At 39.7% G+C, this 24,264-nt stretch overlaps 2 protein-coding genes across 6 annotated transcripts; one reads left to right on the plus strand and one right to left on the minus strand.

Moving 5' to 3' along the window:
* Nucleotides 1-452: 452 nt before the first annotated feature.
* Nucleotides 453-11,099, minus strand: mgrn1a (mahogunin, ring finger 1a). Of its 5 annotated transcripts, none has more exons than XM_017484238.3 (17): nucleotides 10,659-11,099; nucleotides 9,681-9,799; nucleotides 9,509-9,597; nucleotides 9,277-9,423; nucleotides 8,758-8,875; nucleotides 7,477-7,543; nucleotides 7,343-7,386; nucleotides 6,855-6,902; nucleotides 6,393-6,461; nucleotides 6,075-6,234; nucleotides 5,218-5,330; nucleotides 4,783-5,009; nucleotides 3,925-4,039; nucleotides 2,769-2,814; nucleotides 2,463-2,579; nucleotides 1,558-1,600; nucleotides 453-1,405 (listed from the first exon to the last, which is right to left on the minus strand). In XM_017484238.3, the coding sequence occupies exons 1-16, from the start codon at nucleotides 10,744-10,746 to the stop codon at nucleotides 1,560-1,562; spliced, it is 1,608 nt and encodes a 535-aa protein (XP_017339727.1). In that variant the 5' UTR covers nucleotides 10,747-11,099; the 3' UTR covers nucleotides 453-1,405; nucleotides 1,558-1,559. The 5 variants fall into 5 exon arrangements, 4 of the variants coding, with proteins under 4 accessions (XP_017339727.1, XP_047015385.1, XP_017339726.1 ...); XM_047159429.2 differs by having other exon boundaries at nucleotides 453-1,417; XR_006983518.2 differs by having other exon boundaries at nucleotides 1,300-1,405; nucleotides 1,558-1,685.
* A 2,755-nt stretch (nucleotides 11,100-13,854) lies between these two features.
* ubald1a (UBA-like domain containing 1a) lies at nucleotides 13,855-22,870 on the plus strand (the record flags this gene model as incomplete). The annotated part of the gene is given in 8 exon segments (NM_001200995.1): nucleotides 13,855-14,074; nucleotides 14,715-14,774; nucleotides 22,332-22,437; nucleotides 22,440-22,449; nucleotides 22,452-22,475; nucleotides 22,478-22,510; nucleotides 22,513-22,527; nucleotides 22,530-22,870. Coding segments are annotated over 8 exon segments (513 nt in total). The 3' UTR covers nucleotides 22,687-22,870.
* Between the last annotated feature and the right edge of the window lie 1,394 nt (nucleotides 22,871-24,264).

Raw genomic sequence — 24,264 nt, forward strand, 5'->3', positions numbered from 1 at the left:
CCTTCTCTGACTTTTAATATTTTCCCATACGCATAAAACCAATAATGACCACAAAACGTTCAGGATTTATGCTTGTTTAATAGACAAACGCGTTGTTTCGTGCACTTGGGGTACATAACATTATTTAGGTTGGAGCGCCCCCTTGTTGCAGTATGATGTTACTGCGCTTTTCTTATTTATAATTATATCCTTATCGTTCAATTCTATTTTAATTTTCAGCGAGTATTCTAGGAACGATTTTCAAGCACACCGTTTTGTGTCTTTGCTTGATGACATTAGATGACTTTCTTTATAGTAGTGTTTTTACACCGTTTCAACGTTTTCCATTCCCTAAATTAAAAAGAAATTGTGCGTGTGTGTGTGTGTGTGTGTGTGTGTGAACACTGTAATAGTGTATTGTGTATCCAATATGTTAGGACCAGATTGCTTGAATGAAAGGACAGCAGGAAGCATTTGTGTACAGCACTTTATGATAAAATGATTTAACTACATACAAATATACAATATTCATTCTACAGAGTGTAGAAGTAGTGAATTACTAAAAAGCCATGGTTCTGACTAACTAGACTGGCTATAAGTCAGAGATTATGCTTAGCCCGAGATCAAAACACACATTTTCAAGTGTTAAAAACATTTTAGTCTAGGACTAGTCTTAATATATATCCTGACCCTTCATGTAAATAAAAAGACCATTAATGTTAAGTCAGCTACTAAAGCTTAATCAAGTTTCCAATTTTTAACACTTTGACCAAAGGCAGAGATTGACAGACAGATGGATATGGATGTCTTGCAAAAAGGGACTTGACTTTGCACTCACTTAGCAATACATAAAAAAAACCTGAAGAAAAAAAAAGAAATAAATGGATCTACAAGAAACTGATTGGACCATACATGATTGCACTATTACTGTAAAAAAAGAAAAAAAGTAGTGTCTTATAAATAAAAATCATCACTACAATCAGAGACGTGTCAGAGCAGTGAGATATTTGTTCATTAGTTTGGGAACATCAGTGATACTTGCCAGCCCGCTTAGAGACTATGAATCGAGTACCTCTGCTTTAGTGATTTTTTTTTTTGGAAGACACTAAAACACAAAAGATTCACCTTAAAGGAATGTCAATGCTTGGGAGATCTGTAGTTCAGAGCAGAGGGACATTCATCTGAGCCGTTCAAATGAGCAATGGTGTTTCTTAATAGCTTTCAAGAGACATTAGTGATTGTGCTATTCTTAGAAGTAGACTCTTGACTGTAGCAGAAAGGATAAAGCAGAGGCACACAGGAGCGTAGTGCTGCTAGGGACTGAGGAGCTCGTCCTCGATGCACAGGCTGCTGGGGAGGCAAAGCAAAGGTTGGATGGAGCTGCTGGTGCTCTGACTCTTCAGGCTCTCAATGGACCCCGATGACCCTGAAAAGAGAACTATTTTGGTAGCTATTAAAAGCACAACATTGTTGAATATTTAAAAGCAGAACAAAATAAACAAAAGACATAGGCAGTTAATGCAACAAGACTAAAGTAAAAGCAATAAAGTGATCGCTCTGGGTACTACTCCTACATACCGTTATGAACATTCCTCAACAGCAGTAGACCAGGACTCAGATGCTGAGTAAGTTGAGAGTAAGTTCAGGTCAGATTAATAGAGAGAAGGTTAGGAAACAGAACAGCACAGGAGCACACAAGCATCAGACTGTAAAAGCAAGTCAAAGCCAAATTCAGTCAAACAAGTATATTAGAAGCAATCCAGCCAGGAGTTAACATAGGCTTGTCAAATTATTAAACTAATTTATGACTAATCACATTATTTTATTGAATCAAAATTAATAGCATTTCTTTATTTGGGCAATTTTGAATCTATGTAAGTGTTTTTTTCCCCTGCAGTTCTGATCGTTCAAATGTACAAAATTTGGGATGTGAGTTTAGGGCACTGTGAAACGCCCTGGTCTGTAAAGATGTTGTAATATAAAGTTGTTTGTAATGTTCCCTACACTATGTAAGCTTTTTTTTTTCCTCAATATTTTACACATGGTGCCACAGCTATTTTTCTCATTATAATGCACAGTAACACCAGGGTAATTATGGTTATTGGCTGTTATTGTTGTTTTCTCAATCAATCATAAATTGCGGCATTTGAGTAATTATTCTAGAAACTATCCTTAAAAATAGAGGCATTATAGACTTATCGTATTAATAATATGTGTTAACTTAAACAGCCTTACTTAAAAGCTAAAAACGAACCATATGTTAGAAACCAGGAGTAAAGCATGGGGTAGTCCTTGCACACTTGCTGAAAAAATATTGACACGGGAAGAGAATAATGAAGTAAACAATGACACAGGAAGGAAGTGTAAGACCAGTTTGTAGCTCATACATAAGCAGTGCAGTAGAGTATTGGGAGAATGCTTAGAGGCTGATGGTGGCCATGTGTGTGGAGTTCGAAGGTAACGATGAAGGACAGCTCACTCACCAGGCAGTGCCATGTCTGCTGAGGGATCGCTCTCAGTGCGGCTCAGGCTGCTGCGTGCACTGTGGCAGTCCTGCAGGATCTCACTCACAGACACCCCCACAGACCTGCCTTCTGAATCTACACACACACACACACACACACACACACACACACACACACACACACACACACAGAAACAAACATAGGCACACACAAACACACACAAGGTTGTTACACATCACACTTTAAACATGATAAAGGTTATTTTCATTGCCAGTGCAGGATAATTGAATAAAGTAATCTACTTCCCCTCCAATGTAGATTCACCTGTGTTAGGGGATCCTGGATCTGATTCCACCCCATCTACTGTTGCCTAAGTGTGTTGGGGGGAAGGACAAAAGAGCTTTAGAGCACTGAGCAGCTGGAACAATAATGTAAACAGTTACAACAATGCCTTTTGTTTCCAGTGTGTTTCCATATTTCACTGAATGGGCCAGTTATAAAAAGAACCTTCAGTCTCTTCAGTACCTTTCACCCCAGTGGTAAAAACATTTTTAAAATACCTATATATCTTAAATTCATTCTTTGCATTTGTTTTTATTTATATCAATTATGACAAATTAAAAGAAAAACAGTGAATCTGTCAGGTTATAGGCATTTATTTTTGTATGGTTTGGCTCCACTTGTCCCCCTAGAGTGAAGGGTCACTGGAAATCCATACAATATTTTTCTGACTAATCAACTTTATCTTATGATGAAACATTTCTATCCTGATGGGAGTGGTCTCTCTTCCATGACGATAATGCCACCATCCATTTAGCATAGGTTGGATTTAGCATGTCTTGATTGGGGGTGCAGTCAAAATGTCTGGAGGGCATCTTTTAAAATCATGCTTGCCAGTGAAATATAATGTATAAAAAAATGAAATATAATGAAAAAAAATGAAACTAAGATAAATCATGCCAACTCTTTCCACACTCAGTGTAAAATTACAACATATAAAAATTAGGAAAAAACTAATCAGAAACATTTTAGAGAAAAATAGGGATGCATAAGTGTGCAAACCCTTCTATAATCACATTCAATTTCAAGGCACACTATAGTAACATACTTTATGTTGGTTTTTCTTTTAATATGTCACCTGTGTGTATTTAAATATTATGTAAAGCACTTTATATAGAGATGCACTCTGGGTATGATAATTACTTGTGAAATAAAAGTTTATAATTATTATTATTATTATTATTATTATTATTATTATTATTATTATTCGATTTATTTATTTACTGTTGTTGAGTGAATCTTTGCCTACAGAAAGAAGTATGGAAAAAGTCCACACAGACAACAAATTCTAAACAGCCTTCTTTCATGATCTAATCAATACAGTGCTACAACAGTATACATAGGTTAAGAATATGAGGTTATTAATAAAACATGTGAGAGAGCAGTGATGCTGTATGTGGGCGAGGTGTTGCGGGCAGACCTCAGTGGGAGCTGGACTGTAGGGCCGCACGGGGCGAGGCTGAGCATCAGATAGATCAGACAGATGCTCCTCATCCTCCTCCTCCTGTATAGGAGATGTGGGGGAACGTGTAGACCTGCAGAAAACAACACCACATATGTAAGCACTCATAAAAAGGAAGGCTTGGGGCTTCTTTGCATTTTTTTATGCAACTTCCTACCACACAAATGGGAAAAACGTTAGTTATTTTTAGACTGTGTGTCAGCATTGCAAATTATATGTGATCAGATCTGATTGAGTTGTTCAGATTGTACTTGCAATTACTCACAAATACTCATTGTTCATTACAGTAATAACAATACAGGTGGGTGAGTGCTGAGTAGTATGTAATGTATGTGTGTGTGTGTGTGTGTGTGTGTGTGTGTGTGTGTGTGTGTAGTTTACATATGCAGCATAAAGCTTTACCTATGGACAATAGAAACTCAAGGTTCTGAAAATACTCATCCCAGACAATAGCAACAAAAATGCTAGTGTTATTTATTGTCCTGCTCTAGCATGTCTTTATGCTGTTTTTCACACACAGCATTGTTCTTGTTGCACATTGCTGGTGTCAAAAGGTGCTGCATACTGAATGATGGAAAAACACATGAGAAATCTGATTTCACTAGATAAAGTGAGTTCAGAAATCTGACGTCAGACATAATTGTGGCTTGAATCTGATTGGGAAAGGTGTGAGGTCATGTGTCTTTGCCATTCTAACTGCTGAAAACATTCTTGCACAATTCATTATGCAAAACAACGACCATAATAATGGCAATAAAGAAATCACTACAGTAAAAATGTATTGCTATATTTAACAATTGCATTATATGGCATTACCCATCTGGTGACTTGCTGAGTTTGGATTTCAGAGCTGCTGGATCTGCACTGAGCTCCACGGTGCTCTGCTGCTTCATGCTGAGGGTCAGTGGATCACCCATTTCTCCTGAGTACTGGACCTCTTCATACAGGGGGGCTGAAGGCAGAGCAGGAGATGCAGGCTGCACGCCATTCAGGGCCTCCAGCAGGGACACGGGCTCATAGCCTGGAGGGATGTTCTCAGAGTTCTGCAGTCCAATGTAAAATGTGAACAGAGTCAAAACAATGTCAGATCACTGATTATGTTTGAATGCAGATATGATTCTCCAAACGCCAGTTCTTATTATTTTCTAAACACGTGGGAAAAAGAAGTCCATGTGTTGAGGCCATGACTATAGAGGACAATCAATTAGTTTATATACAAAAAAATAAAAAACACTCTCCATAGTTTCATACCGAATTCTCTGTGTTGTCCGAGCTCTGAGATAGCACTGGACTGAAGGGGACAGAGGAGAGCACTCCAGCAGGTTTCTTCCTCACTGCACGGATTTGTAGCAGCGCTCTAAAGGCTAGTGAAGAAGAGGATAAAGGCCATGTAAGGACAAGAGAACATGAATTAACACACTACAAATAAGCAAACACAGCTGTTGCACTTTACAAGGATCCCAAATGTTACCAGATTCATTTTAGCAACAAAAGAGGTAAACATTTGCAAATGTTTAATAAAAGGGCTTTGTTTCTCATTTGCTTGACTGGATTCACCACAGGGGTTTTCTATAGGGGTTTTCCCCCACTATCACTCTGAAAAACTAACACTTTGTAACTATCGAAATCTACAATAGTTTAAACTTTAAATACATAACATTATAAACACACAAACCTGAATATCTGGTTACCGGAATACCTGAAAACTTTCTGGCCCAATAGTAACGAGTGCTAATTTTGGACGAAAGTTATACATGTACACATGATCCTTTTGCCAATGTTTCTGAAGGAATAAATAAGAATTCCTTCAAACCTTTTGAAATGGTACACTGTGCCCAACAACATACTATTACTGTCCAGCAGGTGTCAGTGTGCTTCAAAAGTCAGTTACACAAGATGTACTGCACACATCAACAACAGCCATATACAGCCGCATCCAATTAATGTAACTACAGACAATTTGGAGCAAACAGAGAGAGATCTTTTCAGCACTCGGCCTGGCTCCTGTCTGAAATGCATTATCATGTTAAGAAAACATTACTGGGCCCGTTTCAATAATTAGCCAATACAGCCTGTATTGTGTATGCATTGATTAATGAGATGCTCACGCAGTCGGCAGATAGGGCAGTTGTTGGCTTGGTAACGTAGTGTGTCAGCACACGCATTGCAGAGACAAAGGTGCCTGCAGGGGAGAATGAGTGTGTCGCGAAGGTCTGACAGGCACACCACACACTCACTGCTGTTGTCACTGTTCTCATCCTCTACAGACTGATGGGAAAATAAAAATGACATCATATAACACAAAGATTAAGCACACAGACACCTCTGTAGTAACAGCTTGCAGTAAATTATTGGTGAAGGCACATGGGTTATTGTTTCCTTGGCATTCCTGTATGTCACTGGTTTGGTACAGTGGCTTGAATTACCTTTGTTTCTTGGTTGTTCTTATTCTCGATGCCATAAATCTCCTGGAGCAGGTAGCTGACGCGATCAACCTGCATGATGGCATCAGCAGAAGGAGAGCTTATGTACATTGGACAGGAGGTGGGCAGTAAGTTTGTGTTTGCCCTGAAGCGTTTTGGCCAAAAACAACCGTAAATGCAGCTCAAGACACAGTTTAATAATGTCAAATGCCTCCATTTACACCCTCTACAATTGTGTCCCTCTACCTCTGACTGAGCCTCCTAAATGTAGTTGTGGGTATTAATGGTAAACATGGGTTTCATTAGATTTCTTGGTTTAGCTATTAACATGTGGTGAAAGAATGAGGAGTAAAAGCCATACTGAATTTAAACCGTGAGCAAGTAAATAAGGAATATATTGCCAGAGCAAATATAGTCACTGCCATCTATATGAAGTAACAGTGAAAACCCTTACACCACACTTACAATCTGCTTCTGCTTCAAAGGCTTCACTGAAAAACTGCCATCAACATGCTGTGCAAAAAGAAACAAAAAGAAACCAAATCAAATGTGAAAGACAACGTGAAAATAAAAAGGACTCTTTCATTATCTTATCTTATTAATGCATGTTCAATCACTTTTTTCTCCTACAATATTTTGGCTACTTCTAAATGTCAATAGGGCAGAGAAAATATTTTAACATTTTAAATGTTTATGTAAAAAAATTTTTTTAATGAAATTGCCTCTCACCCTCCCCGAAACTACAACTGTCTGTAAAACTAGTGTCCAGATTTGACCCCATATTCATCTTCTAACAACCCAACTACATCTCAGTGGATGAAACCAAATTCCATCTGTTTACTATTTACTTTTCCATGTATTTAACACATATGAGTGAACAGATCAAAACTAATAGTTCTTCTTCAATAACTGCATTTCATATTCATACATGACCCACAAAACTCTTTGCATACCCGTTCAAATGCTGCTAAAAGTACATGAGCGTGTCCAACGACATCTGTAACAGCAAAGAATACGAATGAAATGGACTAGTACAATTAATCATAACATATTTAGAGAGTTTTCCTATTACTATTGGAAGACCTACCATCTCCATCATCCACAACTGCGTGAATCACCAGAGGGAAAACACCTCTGTCCAGGTCACAGTTCAGCTAACAAAAACAAAAAAACAAGAGTTTACACAGCTTTAAGCCATCAGAAATCTTTTATAGAAAATCTTTCCAGTTCCAAAGAAAATTAGGTCTCAAGGTTTGTGATCAAATTAAAAAGACAGTGAAAAAAATAAACCTGTGTGTAAATATGTCTGAAGAATCCACAGTACTAACTACAGCAGACACTATTACTCCAGTCAGCCCTGCTGTCACAGGGGGATGACTAGGGAAGCTGTGCTGGGCCTGGGCTTGGGCTTGGGCTTGGGCTTGGGCTTCGGCTTGGTCAGGTGCCCAGGAGGGTTTGGTAGTCTAAGTTGTCTGATATCAATCAAACTAATCAAACTACAATGGCACAATAAAATGTCAGGCTATGCATCAATTGCAGCTCAAGGGATATGCTAATATTTCCTCAATTTTGTAAAATGTAAGAGCTTCCACACCCATCCCCTTGTGGCTAATTAGACATTTTCTCATAAGCAGATGGTCTCTAGCTATTAATTACTTTCATTCACGTTTGTCAAGATGTTGCATAAGTCAGGTGAACAAAAAAGAATGGACTATATAAACAATATGGCCAAAAGTATGTGGTCACTATAAGAGTGCCTTCCAGAAACTGTTGCTTTACAAGTGCATGAACTGGAACGCCAACTGCCCACCAGGACTCCTCACCCAACATCAGTGTCTGACCTCACTAATGCTCTTGTAGCTGAATGAGCACAAATCCCACCAGCCACACTCCATAACCTAGCAGAAAGCCTTCCGAGAAGAGTGGAGAATATTATAACAGCAATGAGGCTGCAACTGTATATTAATGATTTTGGAATGCAATGTTCAACAAGAACATATGAGTGTGACAGTGTCCACATACTTCCGAGCATGTTGTGTAATGTTAGTAACACTGAATGTCACATTAGAAAGAGCTATAGTTTGATTAGAGTAGCTACATTTCATGGGTTGTGCATGTGTGTGTGTTTCTTTGGGGCTCTTTATAAATGGTTTCCCCAGGCAATATGTACAGCGTCCTGGCTCCAGTAAAAAAAAATATTGCTTGTCTGATAAAAATACAGCTATTGCAGTGCAAGTGCTTTAATGATAATGCTTTGGGAAACATTTAAAGAAACAATCCATAACTTATGAGGGTAATGTGTGAAAATTAGTCTTAGAAATACACAGCAATTAACAAAGCCGACATCTTCAATATTTATGATTCTCACCTCCTCTGGTTTCCATTTAGTGAAATCAATCTTGAAAGATGGCAGAGAAAACTGCTGGTTTATCCCTCTCTTATAGCAGACTGTCTCAGATGCCATAGCTGTTGTTTTTGGAGTATAACTTAAAAACAAATATTATCATTATTAAAATGCTACAGTTACCAGATTAATGTTACAGCACAGTGCTATTCTACATTTAAATGTACAAGCAGACATTAATCTGCATAGAACATATAATAGATGACATGTAAATCAGATAAGTGTTTTTGTGACTGTTAAGAGTTATGATTAAGCTCAGAAGTATTTCTGTATGTGCTGCAGTTTCCACAGGTGTTGTATTTCTTTGGGCTCAGGTAACAAAGACAGGACTTTGAGACTACTGTATATTGCGCACAATCACATGACCTACATGCTTCCTTTGACCTGTAACCATCCCATGAACACCTGCAGCATCTGGGCATAATTATCTCAAGTGTATTTACAATGTAGACACACACACTGTAGTTTACTGTAAAGACTTACACTGCCACTCCATTAGAAAACTCCTCAAAAGCCTGGCAGTATAGTGTTATTGCCACCCTGGCATCAGTGTCAAAGTAAAACTCCACGCCGTACAAAACCCCCGGATTTCCAGCTTCTTCTGCAGTGCTTTCAGCTTCAGCTTTGTACCTGATAACAATGTACAAAGGTAACATCTAAAGCTTTCTTTCTTTATTTTAGTGTCAAAAACTCTCAATATGCTAAATGGGACTACCTAATGAGTCGTAAAGAGTCTTTCCTGATGTTCACTAGACTCCTCAGGGTCTTCACAGGCTCTTGAGGTGCAGGGGTCACATAGGGAAACTAGGACAATAAGAAAGGAAATAGTGTAATATCCGGATATTTACAGGACTCAAAGGGCACCTAAAATAATTCGCTTTTCTTACCTGAACAGGTCTGTTTCCTAAAAAATTCAAATCCATGTTTTCTCCAAACAGATATCCCTCAGGATGGGGAGTGTCAAATTTCTGGCCTCCCATAAAAAAGTGGCTGGTGAAATAATTTCCTGTAAATTGAAATTGAAATATTGAGCATGAATGTGGGTTTAATGGCATGACACAAAGGGACCGGTGAAGTGCAGGAAATCTGAATCATGGGAAATTCATCATGGTTGAACTCATGAAGAGTTCATCAGTTCATTGTTGTGTTTAAACAGATAAGTCACCAAAACAGTGCTGCAACTGTGCTGCACTCCAGCTACCACTGGTGGAACTGAAGGAGCAGTATGCAATGCATAAGTCAGTGGATTTCACAGTGGGGTCCAGAGACACCCAGTTTCATGATGTACAGCCAGGGATCTGTGATTTCATTATCACTGTGACTTTGATCGAGTTCACTGTTAACACTACTATTGTTACAGTTTAACAGTTAGAATTTTGCTATGATTATAATGACATAATTATAATTAGAAGCCTAATGAACGGCTTATTCTTGACTGCTAGTCACACTGTTACTCACAGGAAGTTCATTTTGTAGTTTAAAGCTTAACTTAAAAATAATTATAATAAATCAATATACATTTTATAACAATGTCATTACTTTTCAGTTATGTGTTCTGTAACAAAAAAAATGGCTCTAATAAAAAAAGAAACATACTCCTTTTGTCTAATAGACTTAACATTTGAATCCTTGATAATGAATCTGCATTGCTGAAAGAGATCTCTGTCTGCAAAAAGTTTGAGAACCCTTGACATACAGAATGTGACAAATCTGAAGCCTAAAATCACTTTGTCCTGTGCAGAAGTAATGACCCCCCCCCCCCATAATCCATGATCAGTACTAAGCTGTTAGTCAGGTCTGAGTGTTTAGCCCCATTTTGCAAGCCATTTGCATGTCACTGGATGTAATGTAGTGTACAGTCTTACCTGATTTGGGAGGATATCTGTAAGCGGAATTGGCTTGAATGTCGATGTCTTCAACTCCAGCAATTCTTCGACTAAGTATTGACCCCATGTTTAGATAGTAATGTCCACCTGAAAAGCTTGGAGCTATAAGGAAGCAGGAAGTAGACTGGCTTTTTTTGGCAGGCTGCTTCTCGCTTAGTTGGCTAATGTTTCTTTCCACCGTTAGAGATACATTCCCATCTTTCCTGGTAAAAATGTTACGTTCATCGCTGATCCCAGAACAATACTATCCTACTCAGGGTAAAATATGTTGAACAGCCACTCACTGCGACAGAGCGCAGACAGACAAAGATAAATAAAATAAAAATAATAATAATATATATGTATATGCCCAATATAAACAACACTCTAACAGTGATCCAGACTCGTCACTGGAAACAACACGAGCAACCCCGCGAGACGTGAGTTCATGGCGCTGAGCATTATGGGATATGTAGTTATTTAATAGCGAGATAACAAGTGCAGCAGCAGCGCATGACGATCAATTCCATTTAAGCAACCTTTAAATGCATAGGCTCTGTTCTCGGGTAGTAACTTATACTACAGTAATTACCGTTAAAATAAAATACATCATGTATTATGCGGATTATTTTCATGTAACAACACGGCCCGAAGTGTTTTATTCATCTTAAATCAACAGCAATTTGTAAACGAATACCATTTTTTTATTTATTAATGAAGGACACGCCATGCTTTTTAACCGTTTATAGTTACAGTTAATGTTATGATACGTCCACGAGACAAGATCCTGTTGACCAGTCCCTATTTTCCCCCCTTATTCTTAAAAAATTAATAAGATTTTTTAAAATAATAATAATAATAATCAGCTTGTAATGTTACCAAGAAACCGGAAAGCCAAAGTCTTCTGTCCTGAAGACTTCCGTTTTGGAAAACTTACTGACGGTTTCAAAGTGTTGATACAGGACCCTCCTCCCATCAATGTTAAATAAATGTAGGTGAGGTGACCTCTCTTACAGAAAACCTCGACATATTCAGGTGTGTGTGGTTTTCTTTGTTAAATAACATGTTTTTAACCCATGAGGGACCCCAGGTATTTTCAGACACTCTGATGATTTGGGCATGCTCTGATATTGTTGTCAATTTGAACAAATGTAAGCACAATTTGCAAAGTCACATGATTTTTTTTTTTTTTTTAGTATTCAGCACAAGTTCACCGACCATAATATCTAAGTAGCATGTGTTTCATGATGTTACATTAAAACTAAATAATGGATAAATGAGCCTGTTGTAAAAAAAAAAAACAAAAAAAAAAAAAATTAAAAAAGAGGTTTCAGAACTGTGTATAAATGTGTTGTTTTTTTGTTTGTTTGTTTCTTTTTTTAAACATGACCTTACCCATGGGGTGCATGGTGGCTTAGTGGCTTAGCACGCTTGCCTCACAAGCGTTCGATTTGGGGTTCAATTCCCACCGGGGCCCTGTGTGTGCGGAGTTTGCATGTTCTCTCCGTGCTGTGGGGGTTTCCTCTAGGTACTCCAGTTTCCTCCCCCAGGCCAAATACATGCATGGTAGGCTGATTGGCATGTCCAAAGTGTCCGTAGTGTATGAATGAGTGTGTGAATGTGTATGTGATTGTGCCCTGTGATGGATTGCCACCCTGTCCAGGGTGTACCCTGCCTTGTGCCCAATGCTCCCTGTGATAAAGCGGCATAGAAGATGGATGGTTGGATGGACCTTACCCATTATGACGAACCGTTTTGGTCACATAAGGTGATTCTGTTAAGTCTTGAGTATGCATCAACCACAAACCCTTTAATGTGCTCCAGTGATATGGACAATTAAATGGACATCTAATAATTATGTCCCTATTGTTTTGGGATAAAGAGTTGGCAGTGGGAGGGAGGGCGAATGGCTTTCTACAGTGAATATGCAAAAGCAGTATTCACAGGTCAACCCAGGTAATCCCCCCCCCCCCCCCCCCCCCCCCCCCAACACACACACACACACACACACTCAGGGAATGCCAAAGTGTAATAAAGACAACAGCTGAAGACAAAAGTTCTTTTGTGTGCATTTATTTGAATCACTACAAAATGCGAAGCTTGTTTCCAAATGAATTGTGCTTGAACCTACATGGTTGGGTTTACTCTGTACTGACAGACCTTTGTCTGTGGAATGCGCATAGCTGTATAATTAACTTATTTTAGATACTTTTGAAAGATTTTTTTTTAATTAATTAGAAGTACTTAAAAGAAAACATGTGGAGGTTTCTGCCAATGTTAATATGATGTTTATAGACCAATGACATGGTCACCTCAGTCTGTTTATTGTTAGATTTAGATAGATTATGTAGAACGTCTCCCATACAAGTCCATGTGAATTAGCGGTTACTATAGAAACTATTACGTATCTGAATGAGCGCATTAATACAAACATATTATATACATGATTCGAATGACAGCCGGAACTACTGTCAGAGCTGTGCTGTTATGTAGATTTAATTAAAACACATCTTGACTTTTTTGGGTTAAAAAAAATATATATATATCAATGTTTTGGTACAAATTACGTTATAAGTTACATGTGTTACTGTAATAAATCGCTTCCCGATAACGCAGTCTCCACGTTTAAATGCATATGTTTGGTCTGAAGTAGTAATATAATGTAAACATTGACCGGACTGCGCAAATGTGGTGGAAGACAGTCACCTCTAAAGCACTTTCCAAAAAGCCTTTGTACGTTTATGTCGCTCCACGCAATTCAATTGGTCTTGGAAGATTTGTTTACCATATTTGGCAAGGTAGTTACAGAACTCGGATGGGAATTGGACAGGAGCAGCCGTCATTCACAAAATTCAGCCTCACAGGATTTTACAAACAAAGAGGGTCCTGATGGGAAATGGAGTCCTCGGGACAACGAAGTAGACCCGAAACTTAATCGTGTACGCCTGCTGAAAAAGTAAAACGCCCCACGTAAATAATTGTCTTGTCGATTCTAAGTGATATGTTAAACTACACGTTTGTGTTCAGTGTATTAATTTAGAGTAACTCCGTTTCGACGACGGGAAACGTAAAAACGGGATTACATTCGCCTACAATTCCCACCGTTTCAGCTGGTCTCTGATTGGCTGCGCGGCGCTGTCAGTCAGAGGGAGGCTCTTACCCCAGCGCTCCTACAGTAAATATTTGTGTTTGCTCAGCCGGCTGTAATGGTGGACGACTGAGAAAGGAAAGGGGAGAAACATCATCGGAAAAATTGAATCCCAGACCAAACACTACCGTCCGCGGCTCGGAAATACACTCCGGCGAACATGGATGAACTAAAACATCAAGTGATGATAAACCAGTTCGTCCTGACAGCTGGATGCGCCGCAGATCAGGCCAAACAGCTTCTGCAAGCGGCACACTGGCAGTTTGAGGTAAAGAGGATAACTACGATAACGACATTGTTTATTATGTGTGTTTATGTGGCGACGGCTTCCGTGTCCTCGCGCTTCACACCGCCGTGTCGCATTATCACCAGGAAACCATACACTGCTTTTACAGCTCACAGTGTGTGTGTGTGAGCACGACCAGCTTTATTAAAGTGTCGCTGTGTAAATACATTTGTTTATTTATTGAACTTTATTGTGTTTCCGCTTGGTTTTACATGAGGGTATGTGTACATGTACATAACACAAACAAACAAACAAACAAACAAATGGCGAATACAGTGTAGTGTCTGGCATCCCTTTATCTTTTACTCCAGATTAAACACAATAATCTCCTCGTGGCTCACTGTTCCTGCAATGGAGACGACCGCTGCTCTGGACCCATTACTCATTACATACATACATGCAAACAAACAGCTTTTTTAGAACCGTACATATTAATAATCTGTCTTTTATTATCATTATTATTCTGTAATGTAGTCTAGTTTGTAAATCAAATGAAATCAAGACCATGGTGATGTATATGGTCTGAAATGGGAAACATTGCCGTGTCTAATGTAGTGAACGGTGATGAAATGGTTATTATCATGGTCTACAAACGTGTTTATTTGTTGTCCTCTGGTTACAGACAGCCCTCAGTGCCTTTTTTCAAGAGACTAATATCCCATACGGTCACCATCATCAAATGGTAAGTAGTGACGGCGAGTTTACACACATTATTACACTTATTTCATGTCAAAATAGTCCGTGTTACTCTAGCAGGGTGTCCATGTGTTGGGTCTGCAGTGGAGAGAAAAAAGCATAGCGAGCTAACAATAACAATGTAGTGTGTGTGTGTGTGTGTGTCGGCCATGTTGCGGAGACACTGAGCTTCCAGAAATAAACACACACTCGGCCACGCTCGGCTTTGCGCTGCCGGAGGAGCCGAACACAGCCGCCTTTATATCTTTACACACACGAACCGGCAACAAACAGTAACGAGGCAGGAGTTACAGCGGGTCGTGCTGTCAGTGAAGTGAACGTTAATAGCCGGCCTGTGTAACGTGGCCGTGTAGTCACCAGTTTCGGTTTACCTTTCAATATCAAGAAGAATAGCACAGTGTGTACTGTTTACGTTTAGTGAAGAGAGTCATATTTCCGGCTGTACATTCGTTTCCCGCATCTCCCTCTCTCTTTCACACACATACACACACACACACACACCCCGCGGCTATTGTTTAGAGTCACTGTATCAGTCATCCGTGCTCTCAGACACCTCTCTCTCATACACACACATAAACACGGACCTGTTTTACATGCTTTTTTTTTGTAAGTGGCCGTTGTATCAAACTGCTTCCGGTATTGCGTCTAACAGGAACTGGCCATTTTCCTCTCTTCAGTTAATTGCAAGTAATTGAATGCTTGTAGAGAAATCAACACAAAAATCTCAATCCTCAAATGTAGCCTAGCTGTTAGTGTTTTCACACATTTACCATAAACAAAACTAATAAAATGTCTGTTGTACAAACAATAGAACAAATAGTTTTTAAGGATATTAAGGAAATCCTGTAATTATGGTTTCACTGTCACCAGAACAGTTTTCAGATATTCTGTTCAGTTTTTAATAGCAGTTTAATAGCAGTTTTTAATAGCAGTATGTTGTACAGTGCAGATCTTTACTAAACTCCACACAGTGTAATGAAAGGGTGTAATGTTTTAATTGGTGGACAGAAGTTTATGTGTTAGGTGTTGGGGTTTTTTTGTACTTTCCCAGCTCAAACCCGAAGAAGCTAAATTTGTTTACCTCTCATGCTGAACGTCTTTGTGGTCATATTTTGAAGGAAGTGTAAGATGTGTGAATTTTTTTTTTTTAAATTACTTTTGTACACCTTTTCATCACTATTAAAGGTGTTAGCCCATTCCCCTCCAGCTTATGACTGCTTGTTAGCTATATTTCCCTAATGCACTTTGCTCCAGAGTTTCCACAGCCCTGACACACTTATTCTGATTGACAGAACTGAGGCTCTCCGAAGTCCCTTTGGTCTTAAGTACATAAGACAGAATATGCAATACAGTAAATATTTGCAGTGTTGTTTGACATACTTTTGTACTGCATTTGTTAAATAAATAATATTAAAAAAAAACAGCAACCAATACCCTTGAATACTTATACTGTTACTTTTGTGTCTTATACAGAATGTAATAAAATCTGACTTTTTACTAAGTTTTTTTTTACCCTGCTACTTGTTTTAAAAGCTCGTAGCGGATCATCTAGTATAGGTTATAAGCTGTGGCATTTTGGAAATAACATATTTGTGGTGTTGTTATTGTGTATAACAGTTCAGCATAAAGTTAATTGTGTGACTACTTCAGATGTCCTTATCATGCTATTGATTACCATACGGTCATCTCTAGGCTTGGTAAATAGTCAGTGACACACACACATTCTTATACAAAATGGCTGCCGATGTTCATCTTAAGAGAAACATAACCCAGCTTAATATCTTAGTCAGTGTGTTTAATGTTATTCTTAGAATAATAAGTGAACTAGTCATTACTGATTTTACATTAGTCATGTACCAAAATGAAAATTTTTGTCCGAAACCAGAACTGAAATTTAGTGTGCACTGGCCCGAAAAGCAAAACTAAAAAAAATCAGGCTGACTGTGCATGAACCCAAACCAAATAAATATAATAAATTGAACCATAATCAAACCATAATTGAATTGAATTTAGAATTACAATGCATGCCGGGGTGACCAGTATGTACTGCAGAGACCAAGATGACATCCTCGCCATGGTCAAAACACAACACACTCCTCCTCTCCCTCTCACACATGCATGCAATGCCTCAAACAGGAAGTAAGCCTGTGGCCGTAAAGCTAAACTCTGAATGATGAGTATTTAAGAAATGGTCTGGAGATTTATACTGTAAAAAAAAAAAAAAAGCTGTCCTTGAAAATATAATGAACACAACTGACTTTGATTGAGTGCTTTGTTATGTTCTTAATAGTCCATTAAAATGAGGTCATGTGTACAGCTAATAATGAATGTGCGCAAATACATGTGAAGTGCGTGGTTTCTGCTCTACTTTCCTATATTATGTTTTACCTGTACTAGTAATGTACCAGTTACATGATATAGTAGTAAATAATAATGGTGTAGTGGAATTGTTAAATGTGTAAAAGCGTTTTTCAAGAAATTTGGCCTTTTGGACCATTGAAAAAAAGTAACTGTTAATGTATACAAAACAATCAGAGTTAACTTGACATGCTGAAGACCTAAATTCTTCTTATCTACTGATTAACATGCAGTTCTATTTTTTTAACCCACAATGACATTGCACCACATGAACCATGTCCGATTGCAGTAAAGCCACCAAAGTCAGTTGTTGAGTTGATAAACAAACCTTGAAACCACACAAACAGGGGTGAATAGGTTCTGTCCTTAGCACGCTGAGTCATAACATTGGGAGTGTCAAAGAGGGTGTGCTGGGTCTGGTAACTTTAAACATGTGGGTTTATTTCTGGGTGTGACTTAGGAAGAGCTGGAGCTTTTAGGAGCAGCAGCCACACACAGGCAGGGTAAGGTAATGTTCAAGTCTCCGTCCAGCTGGAATACACAGAGCCCAAAGAATGGCATGGAGACAAGAATTGAAGTGGCAACTTAACCACAGATATGCTCATTTATTAATGAATGGGAGTGCGTTAGACTTGAAGCTTGGTTTTCTAAAGGCTGGGAATTGGGAAGTGGAACAGCTAGAGTGTGAGACGCATTAGCGCAAGATGCTGTCATTATTACCGCTAGTAGTGGTGTGTGTTATTGACAAATATTAGATCAAGATACGTTTCTGACATTTCTAAATTTTACATATCATGATATGTACAGGGTTCCTCAGCCGCAAGTAAAGAGGTAATGTTGTACAAAAAACCTGAGTTTAGTGATATTTTTAATGTCTGCTGAAATTATTCACAAAAACAAGAAGGCAGAGTAAAATCCTGAAAGGAAAAAAAAGTTTGTTTCACAGTTTTAGTGTTTCAGTACAAAATTGATAATCAGCTGCTTCTAATCAGCTGCTTTCAATCAGTTTGTAATTGGTATAAAATACAGACAATACTGTGATTGAAAAGCATACGGTCACATGATTTATCACAGTATCCGTGTTATATTGAAATATTGTCCTGTCCTAGCTGCCTGGAATAATTTCTCCTTTGATAGTCATATGGTCTGTGTGTATGCGTGTGTGTGTGCGTTTACACACACACACACACACACACACACACACACACACACACACAAACACAATGTGCAGGTGTAACTAATAAAGTGGACTGTATGTGTGTACACACACATTCACCATCTACTTTATTAGTTACACCTGCACGTTCATGCAATTATGCAATGGTTCGACAGCAGTGCAGTGCATAATATCTTTCAGTTACAGGTCAAAAGCTTATGTAAATGTTCACATCAAACATCAGAATGGATAAAAATGGCCTGGTCTGTTTCCAATCGTCTGCTGTGTCCAGAGTCTGTGCTTACTATAGCCTCAGATTCTTGTTCTTGGCCGAGGAGTGGAACCTGACGTGGTCTTCTGCTGTTCTAGCCCGTCCACTTTAAGGTTCACTCTGTTGTGCATTCTGAGATGCTTTTCTGCTCATTACGGCTGCAAAGAATGGTTAGTTACCTGAAGCTTCCCTGGCAGCTTGAACCAGAAAGATTCTTTCTATTCCCCTCTGACCTCCCTCAGCAACAAGGCATTTCCGCTCACAGAACTGCCACTCACTGGATGTTTTTTGTGTGTGTGTGTGTGTGTGTGTGTGTGTGTGTGTGTGTGTGTGTGTGTGCCATTCTGTGTAAGCTCTATAGAGTGAAAATCTCAGGAGATCGGCAGTTTCTGAAATACCTAAACAAGCCCATCTGGCACTATAGTCCATGTCACTGAGATCACATTTTCCCCTATTCTGATGTTTGATGAGAACAGTACTTGAAGCTCTTGACCTGTATCTGCATGATTTTATGCATTACACTGCTGCCATGTAATTGGCTGATTGGGTAATTGTATGGATGTGCAATAAAGTGGATGGTGGAAGTTTTATTCAAACACACAAGTTTTGGATATTTTGACTAGTTAAATAATTGAAAGGTAAATCAAGATCCTCTAATCCTGTGTATTTTAGGACCGGGTCTTTTTTTTTCTTTCTTCTTTTTATTTTTTTATTTTTTATAACAGTGTCACAGAGTTCTGAGAGCCACATCTGAAGTGGTTTGGCCTCAGAGAGAGAGAGAGAGAGAGCGCGAGAGCGAGTGTGTGTTTCTAGTAGCACTGCTTCCTGGAACACTGGAGTTTGGTGGATGGTTTGGCTGGCTGGGAGTGTGAAGAGCAGATGTGTGAACACGTACATACACACACATGCACACCCACACGTCTGCTTCACGTTTGTGTGACCTCAAGCAGAGATTTCTTTTTACAGGCTTCTTATAATGTGTGTAAAATGTCTTTGTGAGACGCAAAATCAATCATTCCATCTATTTCAGTCTGCTGTGTATGTGGCCTTTGTTCGTGTCTATGCTTTTTGCTTTAACCTTGGGGGTTTTCCAACCTTCTTTTCCTGACCATTGCACAATTATGGCTTCTCGTGGCTCACTAATGCCCCAGTTAGCGTTTCTTAATAACATCGTGTTCCTCCTTTAGACATGAGCAGTGAATGATTATTCTTTCAGCCATGTATTTGGAAAACTATTGAAGAACACCGAAACAATATCTGCCTATTGTTTTGTTCTGAAATCCCTCTGTGGTGTGTCAACAGCCAGGTTAATTATCAAGCACTGCACCAAGAGATCATTTGCCTATATGTATGCAAACACACACACACACACACACACACATGTGGAATGGTTACTTCCACATTTTTTAGATCCGGCATTACATGTGAGAAAATGATCATTTTGCAGGCTAGAAGAATGAATTAGCAGATCTGAGACGTCACATCACTGCGCTATTCTGGTCTCTCTGCACTGTGTTCTTGTCGGCTTCTCACTGACTGACATACACGCTGTTCCCTCAAACAGAACTGCAGCTCAGTGGCCTTTTCTTGTGCTTTTTGGACTTAACTCTGTTGTCTGGTGATGGAATGCTGCAGTGCACCATCAATTATTCTGTTACAAACCTCATCATTATAATAACTGCAAGGCTTCTGTGGTATTCATACTCCTCACTCAACCTATCTCTCAGATGTTGTGTGTGTGTGTGTGTGTGTGTGTGTGTGTGTGTGTGTGTGTGTGTGTGTGTGAGAGAGAGAGAGAGAGAGAGAGAGAGAGAGAAAGAGAAATGCAAAGAGAGAAAAAGAGCAGCACCAACAGTGAACATAATCAGTGATTCAACCAGCCATGCTTGCATGATGTCAATAAACCGAGTCCTCCTCTGAGTGGTGAAGGAATCTGAAAGCAGTACTCTGTTCTTTGTAGTTTAATAAGAGTGAACAGTAATAGAGAGGGAGAGGAACATTTTTCAAAAGCTTGTATGAAAGCTATAAATCCTATCACCTCTTGTTTATGGAGTCAAGTACTTCTGTAGCGCTCACTAGTGGAATTGTAAAGGGAAATGGGGATGAACATGCTGCTCGCTCTCAGATGCCTGTGGGATTCTCATATCTGTGCAAGTGTGGACATGAGACCGGTTTCAGCGAAGGGATTGGTGAACGCTCTGATCCCACACAGCTGCCTTTACTTGCCCGTGGTGAAATTGTTGAGAGTTTTCTGATTTTCCTTTGGACACAGTGTAACGCATTGCCTCCAGCTGTAAAATCCCAACCTCGCTGACGCAATACGACCGCATTTGTTTACACGTTCACCGTCCACTCAGACTCTTGTCCGAAAAAGCTTATAATGTAATCCCCAAACCACTCAGGGGTGTAATACTCAAAACCACTCAGTGTTGAGGATGGGGGCAGAGACGAGGGGTGACGTATTCGATAACGCTCTGTGAAAGTTGGATTCATGTTTCCGAATACAGTTAATAAAGCAGAATGGGTTGTCTTAATTCACCTTGTTTCTCGGCAAGGCATCTGTGCTCGCAACCAAAATATTTCCATAGCAACACAGCTGTGGGTTGCTGCATGTTTGTTATGTACACTGCACTTGTGAACAGCAGTTTGTTGTGCTGTTAGAATAATGGAGGTTCCCCAGATGCTTGTGTTTTGCTTTCGAGGCTGCATTTAGCTGTCGACCTTCACCTCTGTGCTGCTGCAGTAACTAAATACAATATGTTACCATTTCAGCACTTCTCAAATCATACCGTGTTGTCCTGTGGGTAGCGTTTAAAGCTTTACTCACAATTTCATGATTCTCCCAATTTCACAAATTCCTGCCTCTCCAGCAAATTGACAGTGGTGATGGAGAGTGCAGATCATTCGAGACTTTTGACCCTTGATAAAGGGGCAGTTGTGGCCATTTCACGGCGATACTCTTTCAGATGGGTCGATAAGTGCCACGGACAAAGGGAATTGAGTTTGCTGACAGAACAGAGCAGGGTATCCTGGCTGTGAGTGAGCTAGGCAAACGTGGCCTCAGCAGTAAGATAATCCGGAGGCGTTTCACATACCTATCCATGGCCTGCGGAAGGGGACACCAGGAAGTGCATTAGGCACCGTTACAAACACCCTTAGCAGAGCGGGCACACGTAGAATGGCGAGCACAAGCGCTGCACCACACAGTACGTCTCATTTGGTTCCTTGTTTATGTCTGAAGGGAACTTGAGGAAAGCAAATAGATTGAGTGCACATTGACCGTGATAAACAGCACAGCAGACGTTCGCAGCGACCGGAAGAGTCCGGTGTTTTGAAGATGATGTTCTGCAGCCTAATGCATTCCCATGAGGGCTGTTGTGTATATCTGTAAGGGAGGGATTTGTGCTTAAAAGAGAGGTCTAGTTCAAAGAGGACAATGAAGAGGTTTTGTGAGGTCATGGCGGGGCAGAAAAATGGGGGGGGGGGTCGTGCACAATGCCAGCACACGGATCAGAAACAGGAAGTTGTATCGTTAACAAACGGCGAGAACTGTATGGGAAAGGGAAGGAATGTTGGAATGCTGTTCAGGGACAGTTTAGCATGGTGTTGCTCTGTACTTTGAATGTCATTTGTTCTTTGCCCCCTAACATGAAGATGAAAATGTTCCTAATCTTTGGGGGTGGGGGGGGGGATATTTTGTCCTGCTTGGGCATTGATTGGCTTCTGGTGTCTAATTCCTTGTGTCTTTGACCCTCCAGATGTGTACACCAGCAAACACGCCAGCGACTCCGCCTAACTTCCCTGACGCACTCACCATGTTCTCCCGCCTCAAGGCATCGGAAAGCTTCAGCAGCAGCAGCAGCCCCAGTATGGCGTCCATGGCCACCTCTCCCCCTCCACCCCCGGTCAGCTGGGGCATGACTCCACCCGTGGCCAGCCAGCAGGGATTATGGACTCAGGGCCCTCCAGGCACACAGGCCCACCCTCCCCCGGGCTGGCCATCCACTGTCAACCAGCAAGCAGCCGCCGAACAGAAGGCCAGTGTGGCCATGGAGGCTGAGAGATGAGGAGCAGGACTGCATGGCCCCTCTCCCGCTCTCTCTGGGGTGTTAGAAAAGGGGAGGAGTGAGACGAAAGGTAGGGGTGGGGGCGGGACAGGGGGCACTCGCTTTGTCTTCTCACCTTAAGAAGAGGTGGGAAGGAAAGAGCGATACAAGCAAGAATCCACCAAGCAACATGGACAATTAAGGGAGGGGTGAAGTAGAGAACAGCCAATGCAAAGATAATAAAAAAAAAATAGAGACGCACATTGTATTACAGAGAAAGCAACTGAATTTTCCTAGGTTTTTTTTCTTCATTAAAAGAAATAGATGAATATGAATGGGACTATGATCATCATGCCCAAGGATTATTTCTGGTATTTTCTGAAAGATGGACATGTATGTACTCTAAGGCAGCAACTTTTGTCACATTTTCTTTCAAGCTTTCATCTGGTGTCCTTTCTGTACTCGAAACATTACACAAATTGACATTGCATGAGGAGTGGAGCTCTGTTATTGCATTTTTTTTTATTGAATAGTATTCATCACAAGCATTCATGTGTTCAGTGTGTGGTGCTCACACACAAGCAACAGCAAGTCGATAGGACAGTTTCCTTTCTACCGTCAATACTGGGACTCTGGACTCTGCTTACCTCACTGGTCACCTGACTTTCCTCAGCCAATCAGGGAATCGCACTAGTTGAATGAAAATGTTTTTTTAAAAGCTGGATTTTACATAGGGTATCAGCCCTGCTTCTCTTCCTAATGCAGTAACGCAGTGATGTTCTCAAAAGGCGTTAGGCTTGTTAGATACATCTGGACTCTTTTTGTCCCCTGCAACGACCAACAGCTCTTTTGAAATCATGGTTGAATATTTTATTGAAAGCTTTTTCAGGTGTTTGGTGTCGATCAGACTGTTTCTTAGATGGGAAGGGGCTCAAACTTTAACTGATTAAAAACTACATACAACCAGACTACTATGACATGTTTGTAAGCCGACTTGCCACTTTGCATGATGTCTTCATATATAAATATATATCATATTTTGTAGTTTCTTGCTTTTTGGGGGGAATTCTACATGATCTCCTTGTTTTACAAAATGATTTTTTGAGAATCTTCTCTCATTCCCTCCTCTGGGTTCATCAGAAACAGGAGGGTGTCAGAGGGGGCATTGGACAAATTTCTCGATACAAGTTCAGGGTAGGACTTCTCCATGTTTCTACGGTCTGTTTATTTCAAAAAGGCAAAACGTGAATGCATTTTTTAACGTTATTTTCATTGTTTCTCTTGGAAGAAAAAAAAAATAATAATAACCCTTCATGAACTTACCATCAATAACTCATTTTAAATTTGTGCTTGGGTTTATTTTCCATTTTCACCGGTTTTCTAATCAAAATTGTCTTTTGGGATCACACGTTCCTAAATGGATTTTCATGTATGTTTTCCCCTTTATGACTGTATTGATACCATTCCCACAATATTTGTGGACTACCTGATAATTAACTTATCATTGTTTTGTGTTCCTAAATAAATATTGTATGTCATATGGGAGTGTTTTTTGGTTCAACCGAAAATTGTTTTTTTTTTTTTTTTTTATCCCTTATTGTTAATCTTTAGACACTTCAGAGTGACTATTGGCTTAAAACATAGT

Source organism: Ictalurus punctatus, chromosome 13, assembly GCF_001660625.3.
Source record: "Ictalurus punctatus breed USDA103 chromosome 13, Coco_2.0, whole genome shotgun sequence".
Lineage (NCBI taxonomy): Eukaryota > Metazoa > Chordata > Actinopteri > Siluriformes > Ictaluridae > Ictalurus > Ictalurus punctatus.

Bases quoted from the DNA above. Each gene is read 5' to 3' on its own strand.
- mgrn1a (XM_047159428.2), bottom strand. From the start codon at position 10,746: ATGGGGTCAATACTTAGTCGAAGAATTGCTGGAGTTGAAGACATCGAC. The intron at 2,580-2,768 runs GTGAATCTACAT...GTGTGTGTGTAG, and splicing joins TCCAGGATCCCCTAACACAG to ATTCAGAAGGCAGGTCTGTG. The intron at 1,418-2,462 runs GTGAGTGAGCTG...CTACCAAAATAG, and splicing joins AGCAGACATGGCACTGCCTG to TTCTCTTTTCAGGGTCATCG.